At 39.1% G+C, this 22,414-nt stretch overlaps 1 protein-coding gene across 1 annotated transcript in view; it reads left to right on the plus strand.

Moving 5' to 3' along the window:
* LOC141141138 (fucolectin-like) overlaps nucleotides 1-4,238 on the plus strand; it is an 80,621-nt gene extending 76,383 nt beyond the window's left edge. The window contains exons 2-3 of the mRNA XM_073628844.1: nucleotides 2,573-2,873; nucleotides 4,088-4,238. Coding sequence (XP_073484945.1) covers nucleotides 2,573-2,873; nucleotides 4,088-4,238 — 452 coding nt within the window. The remainder of the gene's footprint in view (nucleotides 1-2,572; nucleotides 2,874-4,087) is intronic.
* The last annotated feature ends 18,176 nt before the right edge of the window (nucleotides 4,239-22,414 follow it).

Consider the following 22,414-nt stretch of genomic DNA (forward strand, 5'->3'; position numbering starts at 1 on the left):
CGGTGACACCACCAGAGCTGCTAAAGTAAATATCTCCTAAATGGTGCGTGTTTAGGAGATATTTACTGTACTTATAGGTAAGCCTTATTATAGGCTTACCTGAAGGTATAAAAAAAAAAAAAAAGACCTTTACTACCACTTTAATTCTACAAATATAATCTAATTTTAATTGAATGCAATCAAAAGTAAGGACTAATGGGAGATCACTCGGGCACCACATCCCTAACTGACAGAATTGTGAAGACACTTTTCACATTCAAGGTGGGACTTTGAAGGTGCTAGTAAAATAGAGACACAAATTACTTAAAAGATACTTTATTCGTAGATGTATCATTAATTAAAATACATCACTGTAGAACAAATGGGTGGTAGTCACCACCAACACACCTTATAGAGACTTTTGTACAACAACTATACAAACACATCACATTTGTGTAGCAAGTTGAAGATCTTTCATAAAACAGTAATTATTGTTCAATACAGTGAATAAGTAGCTTATTAACGTGTTTCACAATGATGTACTAAACAGTGCTGAACAGTGCTATACCTCAGTGCTGCGCTGTGATGCATTACAATGAATTGCAGTATGGTGAGTATGATGTAGGTGAATGTGTGGGAGGGGGTGAGTTATAGGGGGTGCCTATTTCCCTGCAGATGGGATTAAGCTAAAACTTGTATTTCGGTTACAAGCAAGAACTGGTGGTGGGTTAAAAATCCAGAAAAATAAATATTTTTCTATTTCTTAGTTTTTTTTGCTGTGTGTGTCCCTGTCAGGTAAATTCACCCTTTTTTTGTCCTGGTCACCATTGTCACTTAAGACAAGCTAAGCTCTAACATTTTAAGCTTCCCATCATTTTTTATCTCAGTGGCAATTAAGGATAAACCAAAGATCAGCCAAACTCAGGGGAAACTGTCGCATGATAGCAGGCGGCTGGTCCAATCAGCTGTGCCTAGGGAACTCTCTGCCCAGCAGCTGCATGTTACAAAGGGGTGGGAATGCTGGCTGATGTCACCATCTAAATATGAGCATTGACCATATGGCTGAAAGAAATATTTCTGTTTTTAAATAAACTTTAATAACCATCTAGATTTCAAAAATCAAAGCGCGAGTCCACCTCCATCATTCCTATGTTTTATATTGATTGATTTTTAATGGTTAGGTCTACACAAGAGAATTCTAGATTAAAACAGCATACACAGTCAAAAATGGTTTTATGCTACACCTAACATTTTGTATATATTTCCCCACTTTTTCCTTTAGGTGAATTTCTGTAGAACCTACTGAATCATAAGAATGATATTTCTACACGCTGTCACCTTCTTGGGGATCCTCTGTGGAGTTTCTGCTCAATGTCAGTCCTGTACGTTTATAACTGCCATTAATATTGTAATAATTTATTCATTATGTATAAACCACATAAAAATGATAAGATATAGACACATATGGCAATATCACACACATAAATATATAGTCAACCTCCTATCTATATTTATCTATGTATCTAATTAAATATGAAATAGATTATAGATTAATAACAAAAAATATGCAAAACATGGGACTTTAAAGGTATGTTTCTGTAATAAATGTGTACTTTTAGGGACGATGGTGCCTACCCAGACAACTCTGCCAATATATACTGTATATACATATGGATAAGATATGGAATATAGGCAAGTAAACAGAAAGAAAGGCAAATACTTAGATAAATTAGAATCTACCTATTTGTCTGTCTGTCTGTCTGTCTATCTATCTATCTCTCTCTATCTATCTATCTATCTATCTATCTATCTATCTATCTATCTATCTATCTATCTATCTATCTATCTATCTATCTATCTATCTATCTATCTATCTATCTATCTATCTATCTATCTATCCTACCTGGAAGAATCAAATAATGTCATGAATTAAATCACATTACTTACGTATCTATTTGGTGAGTATATGATTTTATTCTCAACATTTACATATACTTTCATACATAAATGTCCCCTCATTTGTAATACATGTGGAGGGGATACAGGTTTCATGCTCTTTTTTTAATAAATGGCCTCTTCTTTTAAGCAAAATATTTTATCAGTATTAGAAGTACACAGAATGATCATGTCACATTCACCTGCTGGATTCTTCCCTGGCTCCATACCAAAAAAGGAAACCCTATTTGGCTGAACAACCACATAATAACCAGAATAGTGTTTGTTAATCTATGGATGTCGACCCAAACTGGGCCACGTGTGTTTGCGATGGGTCACAAATTGATTTTATGTCCAAGGACGAAATCAGATAATCATTGGCAAGTAATAGCACACTGACTATGAATGAGAGCACAGGCATGTAGAGTACGTGCTAGGTGGAGGGACAGGGGCAAATACTCAGGCAAGATTGTAAGTTGAAGACAGCCAGTAATAGTTGTAAATATCTACTACTAAGAGAAAAAAAAATGTCTATTTTAATACTGTAAAAGCTATGGCGAATCCCCGATGTGCACCCAAGCTATGTCTCATGTATCTCTTCTTTCGTACTGTTTGTACATTGAGTAATATTGTGCTCTACTCTCACATTGTCTAACAGATCGGAATGTTGCCCTTCAAGGTCGGGCAACTCAATCTTCAATTTTAACCCTGGTAGATCATGGCTACCAGTCATTAGCAATAAATGCAGTAGATGGGAACCAAGACTCATACTTTTACCACAGTTCCTGCTCACATACAAACAACGATCTGTCTCCTTGGTGGAGGGTGGACTTGCTGAAACCATACAGAATTACCTACATCTCCATCACTAACAGAGGAGACTGCTGTGCTGAAAGACTGAACGGTGCTGAAATTCTTGTTGGAAACTCTCTGACCAACAATGGAAACAGTAATGCCAGGTAAGGATGATTTCTACATATTTTTTTTCCTTTAATCACTTTAGCTCTCACACCTATATACCCCTTATAGACTAGAGCAAATTTTACATTTCTGCTCTGGGCCTGTTTATTCTGTGTTAAGTTTGTCATTACTTAAGATGACAAAGTAATACATAAATAATTTTATGGCAAATAAGGCTTCTTTTTTGGTGATACAGTCTTGCACAAATGAGTTTATTTTTTAATGCAATCCATTGACTAAACTGTAATGAAAATTAAAAAAAAACATACCTTTTTCTACTTTGCTCAGTGCTAGTTTAAAAAAAAAACAGTTGCCATAGATAAAAAGTACACAGTGCGGTTGATTTACTAAAACTGGAGAGTGCAAAATCTGGTGCAGCTGTACATGGTAGTCATCGGGCTTCTAACTTCAGCTTGTTCAATTAAGCTTTGACGATAAAACCCGGAAGCTGATTGGTTTCCATGCTGCAGAGCTGTACCAGATTTTGCACTCTCCGGTTTTAATAAATCAACCCCATTGCATTCTATATATATATATATATATATATATATATATATATATTAATCTTTTTTTATTGCAACATTAAAAAAGTTAATGGGCAAAACACAAAAACACATACAAATGAAAAAAAAATACTGGTTAGGCTTAACATCTATTTAATAAAAAGTGCCAATAATTTACACAGCACTTTACACGTGGCACATTCACATCAGTACCGGTCCACAAGGAGCCTAAAAATCGAATCTACCCTATCTCTCATTAACACATAAACATATACAGGACCCAAGTATCCAGCATGTCTTTGGAGTTTGGGAGGTATGATGTTACTAGCTTTCAGTAACCGGGGAGTAACTGGGGAGGGTACCTTGCTGGGGGGGGGCTTGTCTCCATATTGCTGAGAAGAGCCTCTTTCACACAATTCTGTCACAGTACTTGTAGGTGTCTGTTGGAAAGGGGACTTTTGAAGACTATTGAAGCCCCCTTTAAAAAATAAGAGGGTCCCAGATACTGGCCTCCTACATGTGAATGATAAGGGGTACTATACATGCCACTCCATCGGTTGTGCCAATGATACCCTGTGTTTAGAGGAAGTGGGATGAAAAAATGCTGTAATTTATCCTGGAGGACAGCAGTTGACCAAAAATTCAATACATACATGCATGTATTAGTGGTATTACTGTTACTATTGGTATTAATTATGTTCACTTTGCAGGTGTGGTGTGGTTACCTCTATCCCAGCTGGAAGTACACAAAATTTCTTCTGTCATGGCATGGTCGGCAGATATGTCAATATCATTTTACGTGATAAAAGAGAATATCTCCAATTATGTGAAGTTCAAGTCTGGACTGCCGACAGGCATTGAAAGGACCACTTAAAAAAGAGCAACAGATGAATACAATAGTAAAAGTTAAAATGTATTGCCTTATGTCAGTAATTTGAAGAGAAAAAAGTGAATAGTTACGGTAAATATTGTTTAATAAACAATGTTCAGAATTAAATGTGTATTGTCAAATGTGTTTTCTAAATTTGCTGGGTTCCAGTATACTGAGGATTCAAACAAGGAAGACGCCGCTCCAGGTGAGCAATCACTACAGTCTGGATGCACTGGGTGCAAACCACAGCTCGCCACCAATGATCAATAGGAAGAAAAAGAATGCCCCTGAACCCAGGAGGTGACGTGTGCGCTTCACGCTGACCTCAGTGCTGCTTCAAACCTCAGGTTCTTTTCTTCCAGTATACTGAGCATGTGTGTTAGATTTAAAGGCAGGAGATGCATTAAAAAGGATGAAATGCATCAAAAATGTATAGGGATCAGATCTGAGTAAATAATATTTTAAAAAATGGTGTTTTTTACTAACAGGGAGGCAGGGGAACCATTATTCCAGATGCCGATCTTATTGCTCTCATTACTAAAGACCAGTGAGGGCAAAAGCATAGAGAAATCATGATCAAATGTGGGGACAACAAAGAGAGGAGATTTGAAGTGTCTCCTTTTAATAAATATCACACTTTGTGAAATATAAGATTTATAGTGCTGGTAGAAAAAATAAAAAATAGAATACAGTGATTGAAAATAGAATTATGGAAGCATAAGATGAAAAGATGCTCCAGGTAGAAGTATAAACATGTTTAACATTAGGGATGAGCCTAACAACCCCCCCCCCCCGGTTCGGTTCGCAGCAGAACATGCGAACAGGCAAAAAGTTTGTGCAAAAGTTTGGGACGCAATTGTGAAAAATCAAAAGTGCTCATTTTAAAGGCTTATATGCAAGTTGCCATAAAAAGTTTTTGGGGGCCCGGGCCCTTCCCCAGAGGTAATGTATCAATGCAAAAAAAAATTCTAAAAACGACAGTTATTTCGGGACCAGTGATTTTAATAATGCTTAAAGTGAAACAATAAAAATGAATCATGCCTGGGGGTGTCCTTACTATGCCTGTAAAGTAGTGCATCTTTCCCATGTTTATAACAGTGCCACAGCAAAATTACATTTCTAAAGGAAAAAATGTCATTTAAAACTGCTCACGGCTGTAATGTATTGTCGGATCCCGGAAATATAGATAAAAAATACCAAAATAGCATGGCGTGGATATCCCCCCAAAATCCATACCAGGCCCTTCAGGTCTGGTATGAATATTAAGGGGAGCCCCGCACCAAAATTTCTAAAAAAATGATGTGGGGTCCCCCAGGCCCCCAGGCACTGCATGCTCTGAACAGCAGTATATATACTATACGGCCTGCCCTATATACTCTACGGAAAATTGGGCCTTAAGTGTTGGTGGTACCAGAACACTGTAAACCCTCACAGTTACTCTTGTTGGGCACAGGAATGGGCCCTGCTGTGAAATATTATATTAAGAATTGTAATTACATGGCCCTGTTAAACAGGGGCAGAAAAATTGGGCCTTTGGTTCTGGTGGCACCAGAACACTATACGCTCTCACAGTTACTCTTGTTGGGTGAAGAAACGGGTCCTGCATTGAAATATTATATCGAAAATTGTAATTACATGTCCCTGGTAAACAGGGACAGAAAAATAGGGCCTTGGGTGGTGGTGTCACAACACTGTAACCCCTCACATATACTCTTGTTGGGAGCAGGAACGGGCCCTGCGTGGAAATATTATGTACCTGCGGAGCTCTGCGGTGTGATGCAATAGGGTGGCTGCCCTTAAGCTGCCCCCTAGAGGACATCCTGCCTCGGAGTTGTGCCTCCTTCTCCTCCTCTCATCTCTCAGGCACCAAAGTACAGTCAGTGACCTCATCATCCCCTCCCTCCACGTCACTGGAGCAAACTTGGCAGTATGCTGCAGCTGGGGGAACATGACTGCCAGTTTCTTGTCCTTCTGTGGCACCCCCTCTCTCTAGACTCACGTTACTCCCTTACTCAACCTGGGAACCAACATCGGAGCCTTCAAATCGCTGCGCATCCTCCAGCAGCATGTACCCAACATTGTGGTTGAATAAATCTGCGGACTCCTCTGTGCATGATGGTGGGGCTATGGAAGGAGTGACTGTGGACAAGGAGCTAGTGGAATAGGCCACTTTGGCAAGTGCGTTGGAAGGCAAACTACTCTGAGCCTGGGTGACAGAGGATGAGGAGGATGAGGACCGCTTTGTTATCCACTCCACCAACTATTCTACATGTTGTGGCTCAATAACACGGGCAGCAGCAGAAAAAAAGGACAAACGTGCCCCACGGCCACCTGCATGGCCACCTCCATGTCCATGACCACCACTGTTGACTGCAGACACAGAGGCTGCTTGCCCTCTTTTAGTAGCCTGTGAGTCTGCCTTTCCTTGGTGGCCTTCCGGACATGATGTATTTTTTGTTTTGCAACACCACACTACACTGTATTAGATACTGTGTACACCACCTGAAGTGTATTAGAAACTGTACACACTGTATTAGATACTGTGTACACCACCTGCACTGTATTAGAAACTGTACTACGGGTGCACTGTATTGTGTACACCACCAGAAGTGTAGTAGAAACTGTACACACTGTATTAGATACACTGTACACCACCTGCACTGTATTAGAAACTGTACTACTGCTGCACTGTATTGTATACTGTGTACACCACCAGAAGTGTAGTAGAAACTGCACACACACTGTATTAGATACTGTGTACACCGCCTGCACTGTATTAGAAACTGTACTATGGCTGCACTGTATTGTATACTGTATACACCACCAGAAGTGTAGTAGAAACTGTACACACTGTATTAGATGCTGTGTATACCGCCTGAAGTGTATTAGAAACAGTACACCACTGAATGCACTGTAGATATAGGCTACACTGGATGCAGAGTATATTTATATATAAGAGACTGTATAAATATATTAATACACTGCCTGCACTGACTGAATATCGAGTAAACACTGAATATATAGACTATGCTAAATGCAGAATATATGTATATGCATATATATATATATATATATATATATATATATATATATATATATTAGACTGACTGTATATATATATCAAATACACTGCCACTAACAGAAAAACCTGCCTGCTTAATCTAACTCAAGCTATCTCTCTGTCCACACCAACAACACTACACACCGCCGCTGTGTAAGCAGCCTTATATAGTGTGGGGCGTGGACTTAGTCCCCCTGAGCCATGATTGGCCAACGGCACCCTGCCTTTGGCCAATTATGGCTCTCTCAGCAGAGCGCGCTGTGATTGGCGCTGTGATTGGTCAGGTGCATGCTTTGGCCAATCATTATACAGCAATGCACTGCGATCTCACAGTGCATTATGGGGAGTTCCACGGTGCTCAAATTTCCCGCAAATGCCCCATATGTTCGGTTAGTTTTAGAACAAATGAACACCCGATGTTCGAGTCGAACTTACGTTCAACTCGAACCGCTGGCTCATCCCTATTTAACATAAACATGTTTAATTTTTTATATTGATGGGTAAAACTGTGTATGGAGTTTAAATATGAAAAAAAACATTCTTAGTGACGATAGTGCTCACAAGTAGAATGAAGGCTGTTTGGGTAGAGGACAATATTAAAGTACACACTGGTTTATAAAATAGATTGACCCTTAATCATCCTGGTATTCCTAACCATTATTTATCCCTTTTGTGGCCAGAGGTCATTGATTCCTCCAGTAAATTCTCAAGGCAAATGTTGTTATGTCAGCATGTGTCAATTAGCTTAAAAGAGAAGTATGGAAATCTGTATTTTTTGTAGAATCATGCTTATCTAGCTGGATGCAGCCTCGGTCCGATGCTGCATCTGTCCCCCACCGGCTCTAACACTGAGAACCGAGTGATTAAACACAGCCGATCACTCGGTTATCACAGCTCTGTGAGCAGAGAGCTGGTGACTCACTGGTCACCAGCTCTCTGTTCTGCCCCCCCCAAACTCACTGGAGCACTGGGCTGTGGAGGGGGTGGGAGTGGCCAGCTCAGGCTCTCAGTGGATCACTCAGAGGCTAAGCTGGATGCATGTCCAGGCATGTGGGCGCACCCCGACCAAATGGTCAGCTCTCTGTTCTGCCCCCCCCAAACTCACTGGAGCACTGGGCTGTGGAGGGGGTGGGAGTGGCCAGCTCAGGCTCTCAGTGGATCACTCAGAGGCTAAGCTGGGTGCATGTCCAGGCATGTGGGCGCACCCCGACCAAATGGTCGCAATCTTTCCCGAGCCTGGACCAGCTCTGTGGGGTCAGCAGACAACAGCCCGCTGTCTGCTGAAAATGGGTCACAGGAGTGCAGAACGATCTGAACTCCTCTGATCCCAGGAAATGTACAGCCAAACGAGCTTTGGCTGTACTTCTCCTTTAATAACGCTGAATAATTTTCACACTTAAATAATGTTTATTCATTTATTTAAACCTTCATGACTGAGGGTAAAACAAATGTTCACGCCTGAACACAATTTTTCAGCTTTTTCAGCTTTGAGTTGAAAAACAATACATATCATCGCAATTGTTTTGTGTATCCAGGTGGATTATACCTTTTTTTTTTAGGACAAATTGGTCTTTCTTTTGGTTGTAAATGGTAATGGATATCTCCTGATTTTTTTTCCTATTCTTAAAGGAAAAACTGGCCCAAAAGAGTAAAAAAATAAATATAGCTGTATATTTCTTACTATTACAATAACCTACCACTAAAGAACAGCCCAAAATAAATTCTTCTGCTCCGATCACAGTGATACCACTTATGTGTAGGCCCAGAAACAATGGTGCGCATTTTGATTTTTTTATCCTACTTAAAACATACTGAACTAACTGACACTGATACTAGTTTAAAAAAGGTTTTCTTTTTTAAATTCTACCCAAAATATACTTAACCTGAACTTTGTTCCTGATCTTTGACCCTTACCTTGACCCTAGCACTAACCCCGACCTAAATCAAGCTATTTGATCTAGCTATCTTTCTTTTTTTTGTTATACACTTTTCTTTATTTACATTTTCCTCCTATAGCAAGGAAAGAAAGATGCAATGTATTATATAATGTATCCTGTATGTATATAATGTATCTTTCTATCTATTCAGAGGAGAAATAAAATAAAACACAGGGTGGACTGAACAGTGACTGATCACAGTGTTAGCCAATCAGAGGCTATCACAATGATCAGGTGAATGGGAACCAAGAGTCTGGATTCTAGACCATTACTACTGGACCCAGGGCTTTCTGGGAGAGCCTGGTTTCTGTGAATATGCTGTGTAGCGTGCTCCCAGCACAAACACTGGTACGCATGTATACAGCCTCATGGATTAGGAACAATGTCCGTGAGGCCGCAAATTTGCATACGGTTGGTCGGAAGGTGTTAAGGAAATCTAAGGTATTAATTCACTATAATGTTATATTGAAAAAAACGTGCCTTGTTTTTGCTATAGTCTAAAACAACTAAAGCAACCAGGGATGGAGGCGCAATATTCCCCGTTGCGTCTCATTTAAAGTCCCAAATATTCCCTTTTTTCTTTGATACTGATTAGGGATGGAGGTGTGTGTGGTTCAAGAGCCTTCACTTCCTTGTATCTGACCCCTAGTGGTCAAGTCACCATATACCACATTGAACACAGCTGATTTTGATGGACACACTGCTGCTGTAATTGTCTCTACTCCTTTGAGCTGAATTGGTTCAGTGTGTTCTGCAGCCGACAGGTTGGCCGGTGTTTTGTTTTCACAGGAGCTGCAATGCACGCTGCATGCCTTCCTTCTCCCCTCCTTCCCACACATTATGGGGATGGGGGATTGGGCGGGCAATTTCACCGTGCATCGGTGCCACACCTTCCACTCCATGCGTGCGACGCCCAGTGGGTGCTATTTCAGCTTGGCTGACACATGGTGAGTAGGTCTGGCTGCTGCCGTGCTGTCTCTCCCTTGTCATGCCAGTGTGACGCTGGATGGGACCCTGGCCATTGGTCTCAACCTGCAGTTCCCCCTCAGTGACCTTTTCTCAGCAGTCCCATTACCTACAAGGGTAAATACATAGCAAGCTCTTGATTTATTCTTAAATTCCTCTATAACAAGCATTACTAATATTTCTTTACTCCAGTTTTCATTCATTTCTCCTGATTTCAGGAATTTCATCTCCTCTTCCCTATTCTTACTATATGGACACCCTATTTTTTTATTCTGTTCACTTTGTTGATATGCTCCACAATATACTTCTATACTGTGGTGATGGGTTTACTCTATATGACATTCCTTTTTATTTATACCAATATGGTAACAGACCACTTACTTTATTGTATACAATACAGAAATCCCATCTACAGTTACATCAAGATTTCTCTATATACACTTTTTTTGGGGGACTGCGTGTGTGCTCCTGATCCATGCTTGGGTCCTTTCCTCAGCTCCCGTGCTGGAAATAATTATCTGGCTGACCTCCGGCAGGTGGTATCGCATGGCCTAGTATCAGCTCTTATGTGAGTACTTTCAGTTGTGGCCGTCTATTTGTCCATCATCATCTTTAACTTCTTTACCCCTCCAATCTGTGGTTATATTAAACTATAATGGTGATTTTGTTATCCCCTTTTAGTACATGGATGCACTTGCTCCTGATGAGTGGATAGAAGTCCACGAAATGTCGTCGAGCTTATTTTGATGCATCCATTTCATATTTATGATTCCAGATGGTTTTTATTGCTCTACCACCCTGACATAATGTTATGCCTACTCTATTTGAGGGACTGTGATGTATAATATTTACTTTCCGTGTCATGTTGGTGACTATCCTTAATATGTATGTTGATACTTTGTATTTTAATTTAAATATTTTTTTATTGAACATTGTACAAGATATGATACATACAATTGTGTATTATTGATTTTCATTCCATAGTACTGTAGCATTCTACACATTTTTCTCATTACAATAACTATATCTTACGTTATGTTAAGTATATGTAATAATCCTGTTGTGGTAAATATTCATGGCCTCTCGGAGCAGGAGGCGGAGCCTAGCAGAGCAGACATGCATTGTTAGAGCTCCACACCGCTGAGGAGAGAAGAGAAGGACAAAGCGGAGCCTGCAGGCTCAAAAGGTATCCATTTGAACCTTTTTGCCCCAGGGAACAAACTGTGAAAGTTTGGGCAGGAAATATGGTACTGGGAGGAAACCGTGGCAGAAATAAAAATCACCTCACAAAGAGCTCACAGGCACTCACTGCAGCTGAAGCAGCTCCAGTCACCTCACAAGATACAGCATCAGGGCGCTCTCACAGACAGAAAATGTCACAGCAAGACTCTCCATTTGAGTCAGATACAGAACAAATCCTCTCACAAACTTCTCCACAAGCTTCCTCAGTATCCCCAGTAATATTATTACAATTTGAAAAGATGCTTCATAAGGCTTTAAAACAAACCTCAGACCAAATAACAAAAAGCCTAACCAAAGAAATAAGAGAGCTGGGAAACCGCACCGCAGCCTTAGAAATAAAAATGGATGAAATTAAAATTACAACCCAAGAAAATATAACAGAATTGGAACAATTAAAAAAAGAGAATTTAATACTTCAAACTAAGCTCGAAGATTACGAAAATAGAGCCAGACGTTCAAACTTGCGCATAAGGGGAATACCTGAAACTGTGACAGACCTGCAATCTACTATTACTGCTCTATTACAAGAACTAAAGCCAGATATCCCTATTGAACGTTTAGAACTGGACAGAGTACACAGAGCCCTCACAGCCAAAAAGAAAGATGGACCCCCACGTGATATAATCACAAAATTTCATTATTACAGAACGAAAGAACAAATACTAATTGCTGCAAGAGAAAAAAAGGAACTTAATTTTCAAGGACACAATTATCAAATTTTTGCTGACCTATCCCAACTTACTGTTACTAAAAGACGATCCATGAAACCTCAACTAATGGAACTGCAACGCCACAACATTATGTATCAATGGGGCTTCCCCTTTTCAGTCAGATTTAACTACCATGGTACAATTTACAGAAGCAGATCAGCAGATGAACTACAACAAACCCTTTTAAAATTAAATCTGACAGAACCCACAAGCAGCAACACTCCCACACGCAGAAGAATGACATCATCTTCACCTTCAGGCAGCACTCAGAAAATTTCAGAACAAAATGGGAATCATCATTCTCACAAAAGAGGCCATTATGCCACATCATCCATGGACCAAGAAGATTCAATGGACTGACATCCTAATTCCTGATATCTCTTCATTTATTATACTAAGAGATGGTTCTCTATAAAAAACCTATATTTATAACTGAATGTAACTGCATTCTGATAGTCACACACTGTGTGGGATCATCTTACATTCCAGTTATATTTCTTATTACTTCTGATTCATATAGCCTTAGAATATATAAGTGAAATAAGGAAATTCTTGTTCAGTTATATATTATCAGGTAATAACAATAGATTTATTACTTTTTAGGACAAATATGTTCAATAATCCAGAAGTAATGGAAGCTTTTTCTTTCTTTTCTTAAAACAAATATATTATTACCTAACTAGTTCCTAGAATTATGTTTTTGTTTATTCTAATCTGAAGCAATACAACCTCAATTTTATGAGTTAACATATCTAAACAGTTACATATGAATAAAATATGTAATTGTTTACTCTAAAAGGGTTAAAATCCCAAAATAATTCAAACTATCTTCATCAATACCAAAGTTATTAACAGTACCTTTCTAACTGAATTATTTAGCCTAGGGCAAGACTAACCATATACAACCACCCTGGAATAAATAATTTCAACAAAAACTATATTCTGCACTCCAATTAATGAAACATCATTTTGATGTCTTTTGACATAGCACTTCTCTCCTGTAAGCGGAAAATCCGTGTACCCCCATTAGCCCTCCTCATTCTCCCAACCATATTATGTGGGAGTGTGACGAAGGCACTTATTCCCCTGAGAGAGATATTTATTCTCTTTCACGGGTAAATTGTGATTACTTGCAAAAAATAATTTATACAATGTATCATCTAATCTCATATGTTTTTTGTTTACTCTTTACTCCAGAATTCACTGGTTTCTTTTCTATCTATTCATCTCTTCAGTCCACACAGGTTGATCTGCGCAGTCAGCTCTGCATAACAAAAAGTAAGTCAAAACTATTTGATCTATTGCCATGGCACCACTGAATATACTTTCCCTGAATGTTCAGGGAATAAATGTCCCTCAAAAAAGGACCAAAGCCTTCCGTACTTTCCATAACAAGAAGGCTCACATAGTATGCCTCCAAGAAACACACTTCACCAAAGATTCTACTCCAAAATATATTTCTCCTTTTTATCAACAAATTTACACGGCTTCTGCCTGTACCAAGCAAAGGGGAACTCTAATTGCATTTCACCGATCCACACCATTCACCTTATCATCAGAAATTAAAGACCCAGAAGGTAGATACCTGATACTCATGGGTTATATAATGGATACAGCAATCACGGTGATTTCCTACTACGCTCCTAACAAACAACCTACACCATTCCTCTCACATATATTACAAGTGATTAATACACACAAAATAGGAACAGTAATAATGTGTGGGGATTCGAACCAGGTCCTCCTCCCATTTCTAGATAAATCACCTTTTACACCATCCAAAATAACCTCTAGATTACCTTTTTCTCAACTTCTTTCCAAATACAATCTGGTAGATTCATGGAGAGAAAGTAACCCAATGAAAAAGAAATTCACTTATTTCTCGCACCCTCATCAAACCTTCACCAGAATAGATCATATTTTTCTAACAATAGGAATGATACCAGAAATTATTGCATCAGATATAATTCCGATTCCGTGGTCTGACCATAATGCAGTATACACTACTATAGCCTCAGCCATACCAAAAGCGCATGACCCAACGTGGTACTTACCGGACATAATGCTCAAACACCCACTACATCAGATGGCCATTGAACAAGCTTTAAAGGAATACATATCAATTAATAATACAACAGACATCTCCCCAATAACACTGTGGGAAGCTCATAAGCCTGTCTTGCGTGGTACAATACAAAGACAAATGGCACTATTTAAACGGGAACGCAAAAATCTAGCAAAAAAACTAGAACTCAATTTTAATGCAGCCTACATATCATTTCAAGATAATCCATCTCAGAGTACAAAATCTCATCTGGAAAAATCTAGATTGGAATACGATCTATTTCTCACTGAGTCAGTTGATAAATCCCTCAAACGCTCCAAACACAATTTCTACATGAATACAAACAAACCAGGTACATATTTGGCTCGGGCATTAAATTCAACTAACAAATCTTTCAAACCAATACGTTTGAAATTATCAAAAAATGTTTACACTTGTAATCCAGTTAAAATAGTCCATAAATTTCACTCACATCTCGCAACTTTATACAAGACAAACAGTGAATTTAATCCTACAGAGGCTGAATCCTTCTTCTCAAAAATAACCTTACCTGAGTTATCTCAGAATCAAAAAAGCAGTTTGGATGAGCCTATAACTATAGATGAAGTTGCTAACGCCATAAAAGACCTAAAACTTAACAAAAGACCAGGCCCAGACGGCTACTCGGCTTTATACTATAAAACATTCTCAGAAATACTCTCTCCCATTCTCACTGAAACTTTTAACAAACTTCTAGATGGACATTCTTTTAGGCAAGAAACACTAATGGCAATTGTTTGTATGATCCCAAAACCCCTTTCTGATGATACTTCCTGTGTGAATTATCGGCCTATCTCTCTGTTAAACCTCGATATTAAATTATTAGCAAAAATAATAGCAAAACGCCTCAATAGCATTATAGGAAAATTAATACATAGAGATCAAGTAGGCTTCATGCCAAATAGACAGGCAGGCGATAATATACGCAGGGCAGTGTTATTGGCACATATTGCTAAAAAACGGAAAATCCCTTTATGTTTTCTATCTCTCGATATTAAGAGGGCATTTGACACAGTATCCTGGCAATATATGCAATATTCATTACAAAAATGGGGTTTTGGACCCCACTTTTTAACATGGATCAAAGCATTATATAATAAACCCAAAGCCTATATAAAATATGCTGGATACAAATCTGAAGCCTTTAATATCGAAAGAGGTACCCGACAGGGTTGCCCATTATCTCCCTTATTATTTGCCCTTATACTCGAACCCATGGCCCAATACATCAGAACAAACCAAACTATAACTGGCATTGAAGTAGGAGGTATTACACACAAATTATGTATATTTGCAGACGATATATTACTTTTTCTATCATCACCACAGGTCTCTGGTCCTAACTTAATACCAGCTCTTGATGGATTTGCAGCCCTATCCGGCCTTATGATTAATCCTAAGAAATGCCTAGTGCTTAATATTTCACTCACAAACATGGAATTGATCCCGGCTAGGGCTGCACTCCCATTCACATGGGCAGAAAAATCAATCCCATATCTTGGAATTCATTTAACAGCATCTCATTCTGACTTATTCTCAACCAATTATCCTCCTGTATTAAGACAGATCACAAATCTAATAAAACAATGGTCGCAACTTCCTTTATCCTGGATAGGGAAGATTAATGCAATCAAAATGGCTATTCTACCCAAATTGCTTTATCTATTCAGAGTCCTCCCTATTCCAATTCCTTCCTATTTTTTGAGAATAATACAAAAAAGAGCAACTTCGTTTATATGGGGCTCTTCTAAACCACGTATACCTATACACACACTACATCTTCCCAAAAATAAAGGAGGCCTGGGATACCCTAATTTTACTAACTACTACAGAGCAGCACATTTGGCCAGTCTGTCCAAATACCATGCAAAACAGGAAATCCCATTATGGGTATTTATAGAGGCTTCAGAAAATGACCCTCTATTAATATCGAATTTATTATGGCTTGATCCTAAAGACCGCTTTAAAATTCATAATCCCATAACTAAACACTTCTTATCTCTCTGGGATAAACTAAAAACCAAATATCAGTTACAATCTCCACACAATCCTCTCCTTTCTTTTATCAGAAATCCGGCCTTTTATCCGGCATGGATCTACCCAAATTCTTTTAAAGCTTGGACAACATCAGGCATTCAGACACTAAATGACTTCATAGCATCTAAATCATTCCTTTCATTCCCATCGCTTAGAGAAAAACATGATCTACCAAACTCTGAGATATTTAGATATCTCCAAATCAAAAATTTCTATACACCATTCCTAAAGGAGGATACACCATTATCCCAATTATCCATTTTTGAATCAATCTGTACAAAAGATCCATTTGCTAAAGGTACAATTTCATCACTTTATAATCAATTATATGGAGTACCAAATCTTAATAGACCCTCTTACGTTCAGAGGTGGGAGGAGGACCTGGGACGAACTTTAGAAGACACGGACTGGTCTAACATATGGCTCACATCTAAGTCATCTTCACCCAACATCTTAGCACTGGAGACAAATTATAAAGTCCTAACTCGCTGGTACCTTGTACCCGCTAGAGTGGCAAAATATTCACCTAATACCTCAGCTCTTTGTTTTCGAGGATGCCCAGAAATAGGCACATATTTACACATGTGGTGGACGTGCCCAGTAATCCAAACCTTCTGGAAGGAAGTCTTCGTGATTGCATCTAAAATATTTAAAAAAATAATACAACCAGATCCATATTTAACTTTACTTAATCTAAAACCGGAATGGTTAACACTCTCTCAATTCAAACTTATGATCCAACTAATAACGGCTGCAAAACAAACAGTGGCCAAGGCATGGAAATCTCCTACATTGGTACTAGCAGAAACAATTCACAGAATGAATAATACAATGTCCCATGCTAAGATGGTAGCCATCGATCAAAATCAAATTCCAAAATTTGAAAAACTTTGGCATCCTTGGATAAAACAACAGTTCCTGTCAAACTTCAATGACTCTGTCCTGTTGCCATGGTAACAGATTAAATGACTTACAGAGACACCCATTCTAAGGCTTCAAAGAGAACTAAAAAGAATAATAAACTGACGAGCGGGACAACCTTGTGGACCATACCTCTACCTTTCAACCCTTTTTCTTCTTTCTCTTTCCTTTTCTCTACCTTACGATTAAAGCTCATTATCAGAATTTATTTGACCTATATACACTCTACTTGTAAACAATATGTATAGTAGGTATAAATCATTTAAATACCTACAAAAGTAACTAAGGAAATTATATATATCTTTAATTTAGGTTTACGTGAACCCAATGTTTAATATTTGAAATTTCATGATATTTACCTATATAAACCCTACTGTAAAACAATGAGCTTACTTTATAGATCCTTGTAAACTTACTTTATGTATCTTTATAACATTGTATACTCAATAAACTTCTTTTGACAAGGAAAAAAAAAAAAAAAAAAAAAAAATATTCATGGCCTCTCTATCTTTGGATTGAGCGATCTCTCATTATGGTCGCATCCTCCAACATGAAACCACGTTTGTTACAACTTGCTCTTAGTGCTATTAGCGGTTACAAATACTTGACTGTTTGTATTGGTAAGTTAGTAATTTCTTGTACCTTTATAGATAAAGTATCTCTAGTCTTAATATTTATTTAAGGTAACAAAAATAAGAAAACAAGTAAACAAATAAAACTTGACCCAACAGACTTATTGCTTCCCCTGGGTAGATGGCTCAGTTCAATTTATTCTTACTCTCATTAAATCAATCGCCTTGAGTACCATGAATTCCATGGTGCCCATAGTTTGGATATCTTCTCATAATTCCCCATAGCTGATGCGTGTAAAACTTCATATGTACCGTAATTGTGGACTGTGGTTATTACTTCTGATATGGATGGGGGTTCTCTATCCTTCCAGTGTCTAAGAATTGTAAGCCTGGTTACCAACAATATGTGTGAAATTATTGTTCTGAATTGGTATGGGATAGAATCTAGGTTCATTGATAGTATTGCCATTGATAGGCTTAAAGGAGGGGTTTGTTGCGAAAAATTTCGTATTATATTTTCTATTTGCCTCCATAATGGTTTTATTTTGGGGCAGTTCCATAGTATGTGGGATAACGTACCGCACTCCCCACATAGTCTCCAACATTCAGAAGAGGAGTTGTGATAGATTTTAGATATACGACTGGGTGTGAGGTACCACTTGTGGAATATTTTTTGCTGCATTTCCCTTAGGTTAGTGCTTTTAGTGGAATTGTATATATTGTTAAAAGTTATTTCCCATTTTTTTGCTGGGTAACATTGTCCCATTTCCATTTCCCAAGCTATTATGTTTGGGGATTTTGTGCAAACCTTTTTTTCTTGGAGACCCAGATAAAGGGTTGATATCCCTTTTAATTTTGGTGTGGTTTGTGTTAGAAATTGGAGTATCTTTGTTGGTAAGTTGGTAAATATGTTGGGGTACTTTTTCAGGAGTTGAGTAATCTGTGCGTATTTGTAATATTCTGTATGTGGTATGCCAAATTCCTCCTGTAATGTGTTGAATGCTTTAATGGAATTACCCTCTACTAGATCTTCAATATGTTGTATACCCTTCATCTCCCATGTCTTTAGGTTAATATCTGGAATGATATGGCTAAGTGCGGAGATTTGGAGCTTAAGTGGGGCCACTGTTCCCGTCCAACCTGGGTAATTTCTAAGGAACCCCATGCTCTTATTGCTGCTAGTATGGTTGGGGAAAGCTTTGCATCTAGGGAGAAGTTCATATGGGCTGTCATGATAAAGTCTTTCAGTGATTTATTTTTTATTTGGATTTTTTCTGTCTCTGCCCACAATGTAGACAGATCCGTCTCCGATGCCATCCAATTTCTTGTTTGCGCTAATATGGTTGCAAAGTAATAGTCCTGCATGTGTACATGCCCCACCCCTCCTGCTGTCCTATGCTTTATTAGTTTGGTGAATGCACATCTTGCTTTCTTTCCTTGCCATATGTATCTATTTATTATAGGTTGAAGGGAATTAAAGAAAGAGTTTGGTAGTGGGATTGGGAGGGTCCTAAATAGGTAGAGTATCTGTGGTAGAATTTGCATCTTGAAGGCTGCAAGTCTACCCAGCCATGAGAGTTCAGTTTTTGCCAGTTTTTTTAGTTTGTCGGGAAGCTGTTTCAGAAAGGGGGTGTAATTGGTTGACAATAGATCTCCAGATTTAGGAGTTAGTATAATGCCCAAGTATTTTATTCCCTCTTTTTTCCATATGTATGGGAAATTTTGTTCTAGTTTTTGACTAACCTGTGGAGTTATTCCTAGGTTTAAGATATAGGACTTAGATTTGTTTACTTTATAGTACGATATTTTGTTGAATGTTTGTAGGGCCTTGTGGACTGACGGTAGGGAGGTTTCTGCATTCGTGAGCATCAGTATGATGTCACCTGCGAATAGGCTGATGGTATGGCTTCTTTGGCCTATCTGTACCCCGGAGATGCTTGGGTGTGTTCGTAGATGGGTTGCCAATGGTTCCATTAATAAGTTAAAGATCAGGGGGGAAAGGGGGCACCCCTGTCTCGTCCCATTAGTAATTTGGAACGGGGCAGAAAGCGCTCCTGCTACGAGTACTTGTGCTGATGGATGTGTGTATAGGGCCATAATGGCAGAGTATACTGTGCCCTCAAACCCAAATTTCCCCAATACCTGGGAGAGAAACTGCCAGTGGATTCTATCAAACGCCTTCTCTGCGTCCAAAGCGAGGAGCAGAGAAGGCGTTTTACATCTGTCCGCAATGTGGATTACGTTGATCAGTCTTCTTGTGGCATCTGAAGTTTGCCTTCCCTTTGTGAACCCTGATTGATCTATGTGAATAATTTCAGGAAGAATGTGCATTAACCTGTTCGCTAGTAGTTTTGCATAAGTCTTAATATCCATATTTAATAGGGAGATAGGTCTGAAATTCTGTGGAGAATCCGGAGCTTTCCCTGGTTTAGGTAATGCTATTATGGTTGCTTTCAGCATCTCCGGAGGGAATGACGAGGAGGCAACAGCAGCACCGAACATCTCTGTCATATGTGGGGTTAGTATATTATGAAAGGCCTTATAATATTCCCCTGAGAAGCCATCTGGTCCGGGGGATTTGTTTATAGGTAGTGACTGAATGGTAAGACTGACTTCCGATTCTGTTATAGGGGAGTTCAATGTATGAAGGTGTTCTGCGGTGAGTTTAGGTAAGTGTATAGTTTGTAGGAATGTTTCTATATTTTCTATATTAGGTTGTGGAATTGTGGAGTCATTTTTAAGATTATATAAGGAGCCGTAGTAGTCGCTAAAGGCATCGGCTATTTCTTGTGGATGTTGGTGTTTGATTTGTGTTTTTGGATGCGTGATATATGGTATGTGTGTTTTATGTCTGTGACCTTTTAATTGATTGGCAAGTAGTTTCCCTGCTCTATTACCACTAGTGTAGTATGTCAATTTTAGCTTCCTGGAGGCCTTTTCGAAGTCCTCCAGTAGATTTAGCCTCAGCTCTGTGCGAAGCATATTAAGTTGATCTATTAATTCTTGAGAAGTAAGTGTCATATTTTGCTTCTCTAAAATTTCAATTTGGTTTATGATTTTCGTTGTCAGCTGTTGCCTCATCCTCCTGAGCCTCGCCTCTTGTTGCATCAACACCCCCCTCACAAATGCCTTGTGGGTATTCCACAGGGTGAAAGGATCTGAAACCGACCCCTTGTTAAGTGAAAAAAATTCCTTCATCTGCTGCTCTATGTACAGCTTGGTCGGGCCATGCTGGAACAGCCTGGGGTTGGCTCTCCATATGTAAGTGTTTTTAATTGTAGAAGGTTTCCCCACTTGTAGCTCAACTGGGGCATGATCCGACCAAGTTATACTATGTATTTTAGCAGTTCTACATTTAAACAGCAATCGTTTATCAACCAGAAATAAGTCTATTCTACTGTAAGATTTATGGCAGTGGGAAAAAAAAGAGTAGTCTCTTTCATTAGCATTGAGGCATCTCCATGCATCATACAGTGAATACTTGCGAAGTATAGGTTGTAGGGTTGGTGGAGATCTTTTAGGATTGGATGTTGAGTCCATGGCAGAGTCAGGCACCATGTTAAAGTCTCCGCATATCACTGTTGCTCCTTGGCGTATCTGTTCAATTTTCTTGAGGACTGAGTGCAGGAATTTGGATTGCCCTGTATTTGGGGCGTAAATGTTTGCCAAAGTGAAAGTTTCAGAGTTAATGTCACACACCATAATTATGTAGCGGCCATGTGGATCCAATAAGATCTTATGCAGGAGGAATGTGATAGTGTCCTTAATTGCTATCATCACCCCTTTCGTTTTGGCCTTTGCGTTTGCGCAGAAAATATGGGGGAATCTCGGATGGGAGCATTTAGGTGGTGAGTCAATGTGAAAATGGGTTTCTTGTGTGCATAGGATGTCGCTGTTTTTTTGTATCGCTTCCTTCCATAAGGACTTTCGCTTGGCCGGGTGATTTAGTCCCTTTGCATTAATGGTCAGGAAATTCACTGCCATGTATTCGGTTTTTGTGATGGTGTGAATGATTTATAATATAAGTTGCATTTACTTCGCTTAGGTGCCTGACCTGTTTGTTGATTTTTTGCTGGGCTTTGAGACTTTCTGGAGATGACTGTTCTTGGTTGATGCGACATCCTCCCAGGTGTGAAGCAATGGTCTTGACTGTCGGGGTGAGAAGAGAAGAAAAAAAAAAGAAAAAAGAGGAGAAAAAGAAAAAAAAAACTTGTAGAAACCGAGGTTCAACATTCGTGGCTACGTGCCAACTAGTAAATTCGTTAAAGTGTGACTCTCAGTCACTCAGGTATTAACTTGTGGGTAGTAAGTTTAAACAAACTTAACGGAGCGGAAATGTGTACTCCAACGCGGGTCGTTGGTAATGTGATTTGCCCATGCTGGTATCAGTGGTGAGTGCGGGCATTCCTGCGATCAACCGTGCGCCATTCTGGACCCGGGCTTGTGTTGGAGCTTCTTGCCCTAGGGGGTGTCTGTTTGTCTGAAATTATCCCCCAGGAGCTGAGTAGTGCCATGCCTTTAGCTAGGGAGTCCATCACATACTCCTTGCCTTCTTTTGTTACGATCAGTTTGGTTGGGAAGCCCCATTTGTACCCAATCTTGTGGTTTCTGAGTGC

This window comes from Aquarana catesbeiana, linkage group LG04 (assembly GCF_042186555.1).
Source record: "Aquarana catesbeiana isolate 2022-GZ linkage group LG04, ASM4218655v1, whole genome shotgun sequence".
NCBI classification, from domain to species: Eukaryota; Metazoa; Chordata; class Amphibia; order Anura; family Ranidae; genus Aquarana; species Aquarana catesbeiana.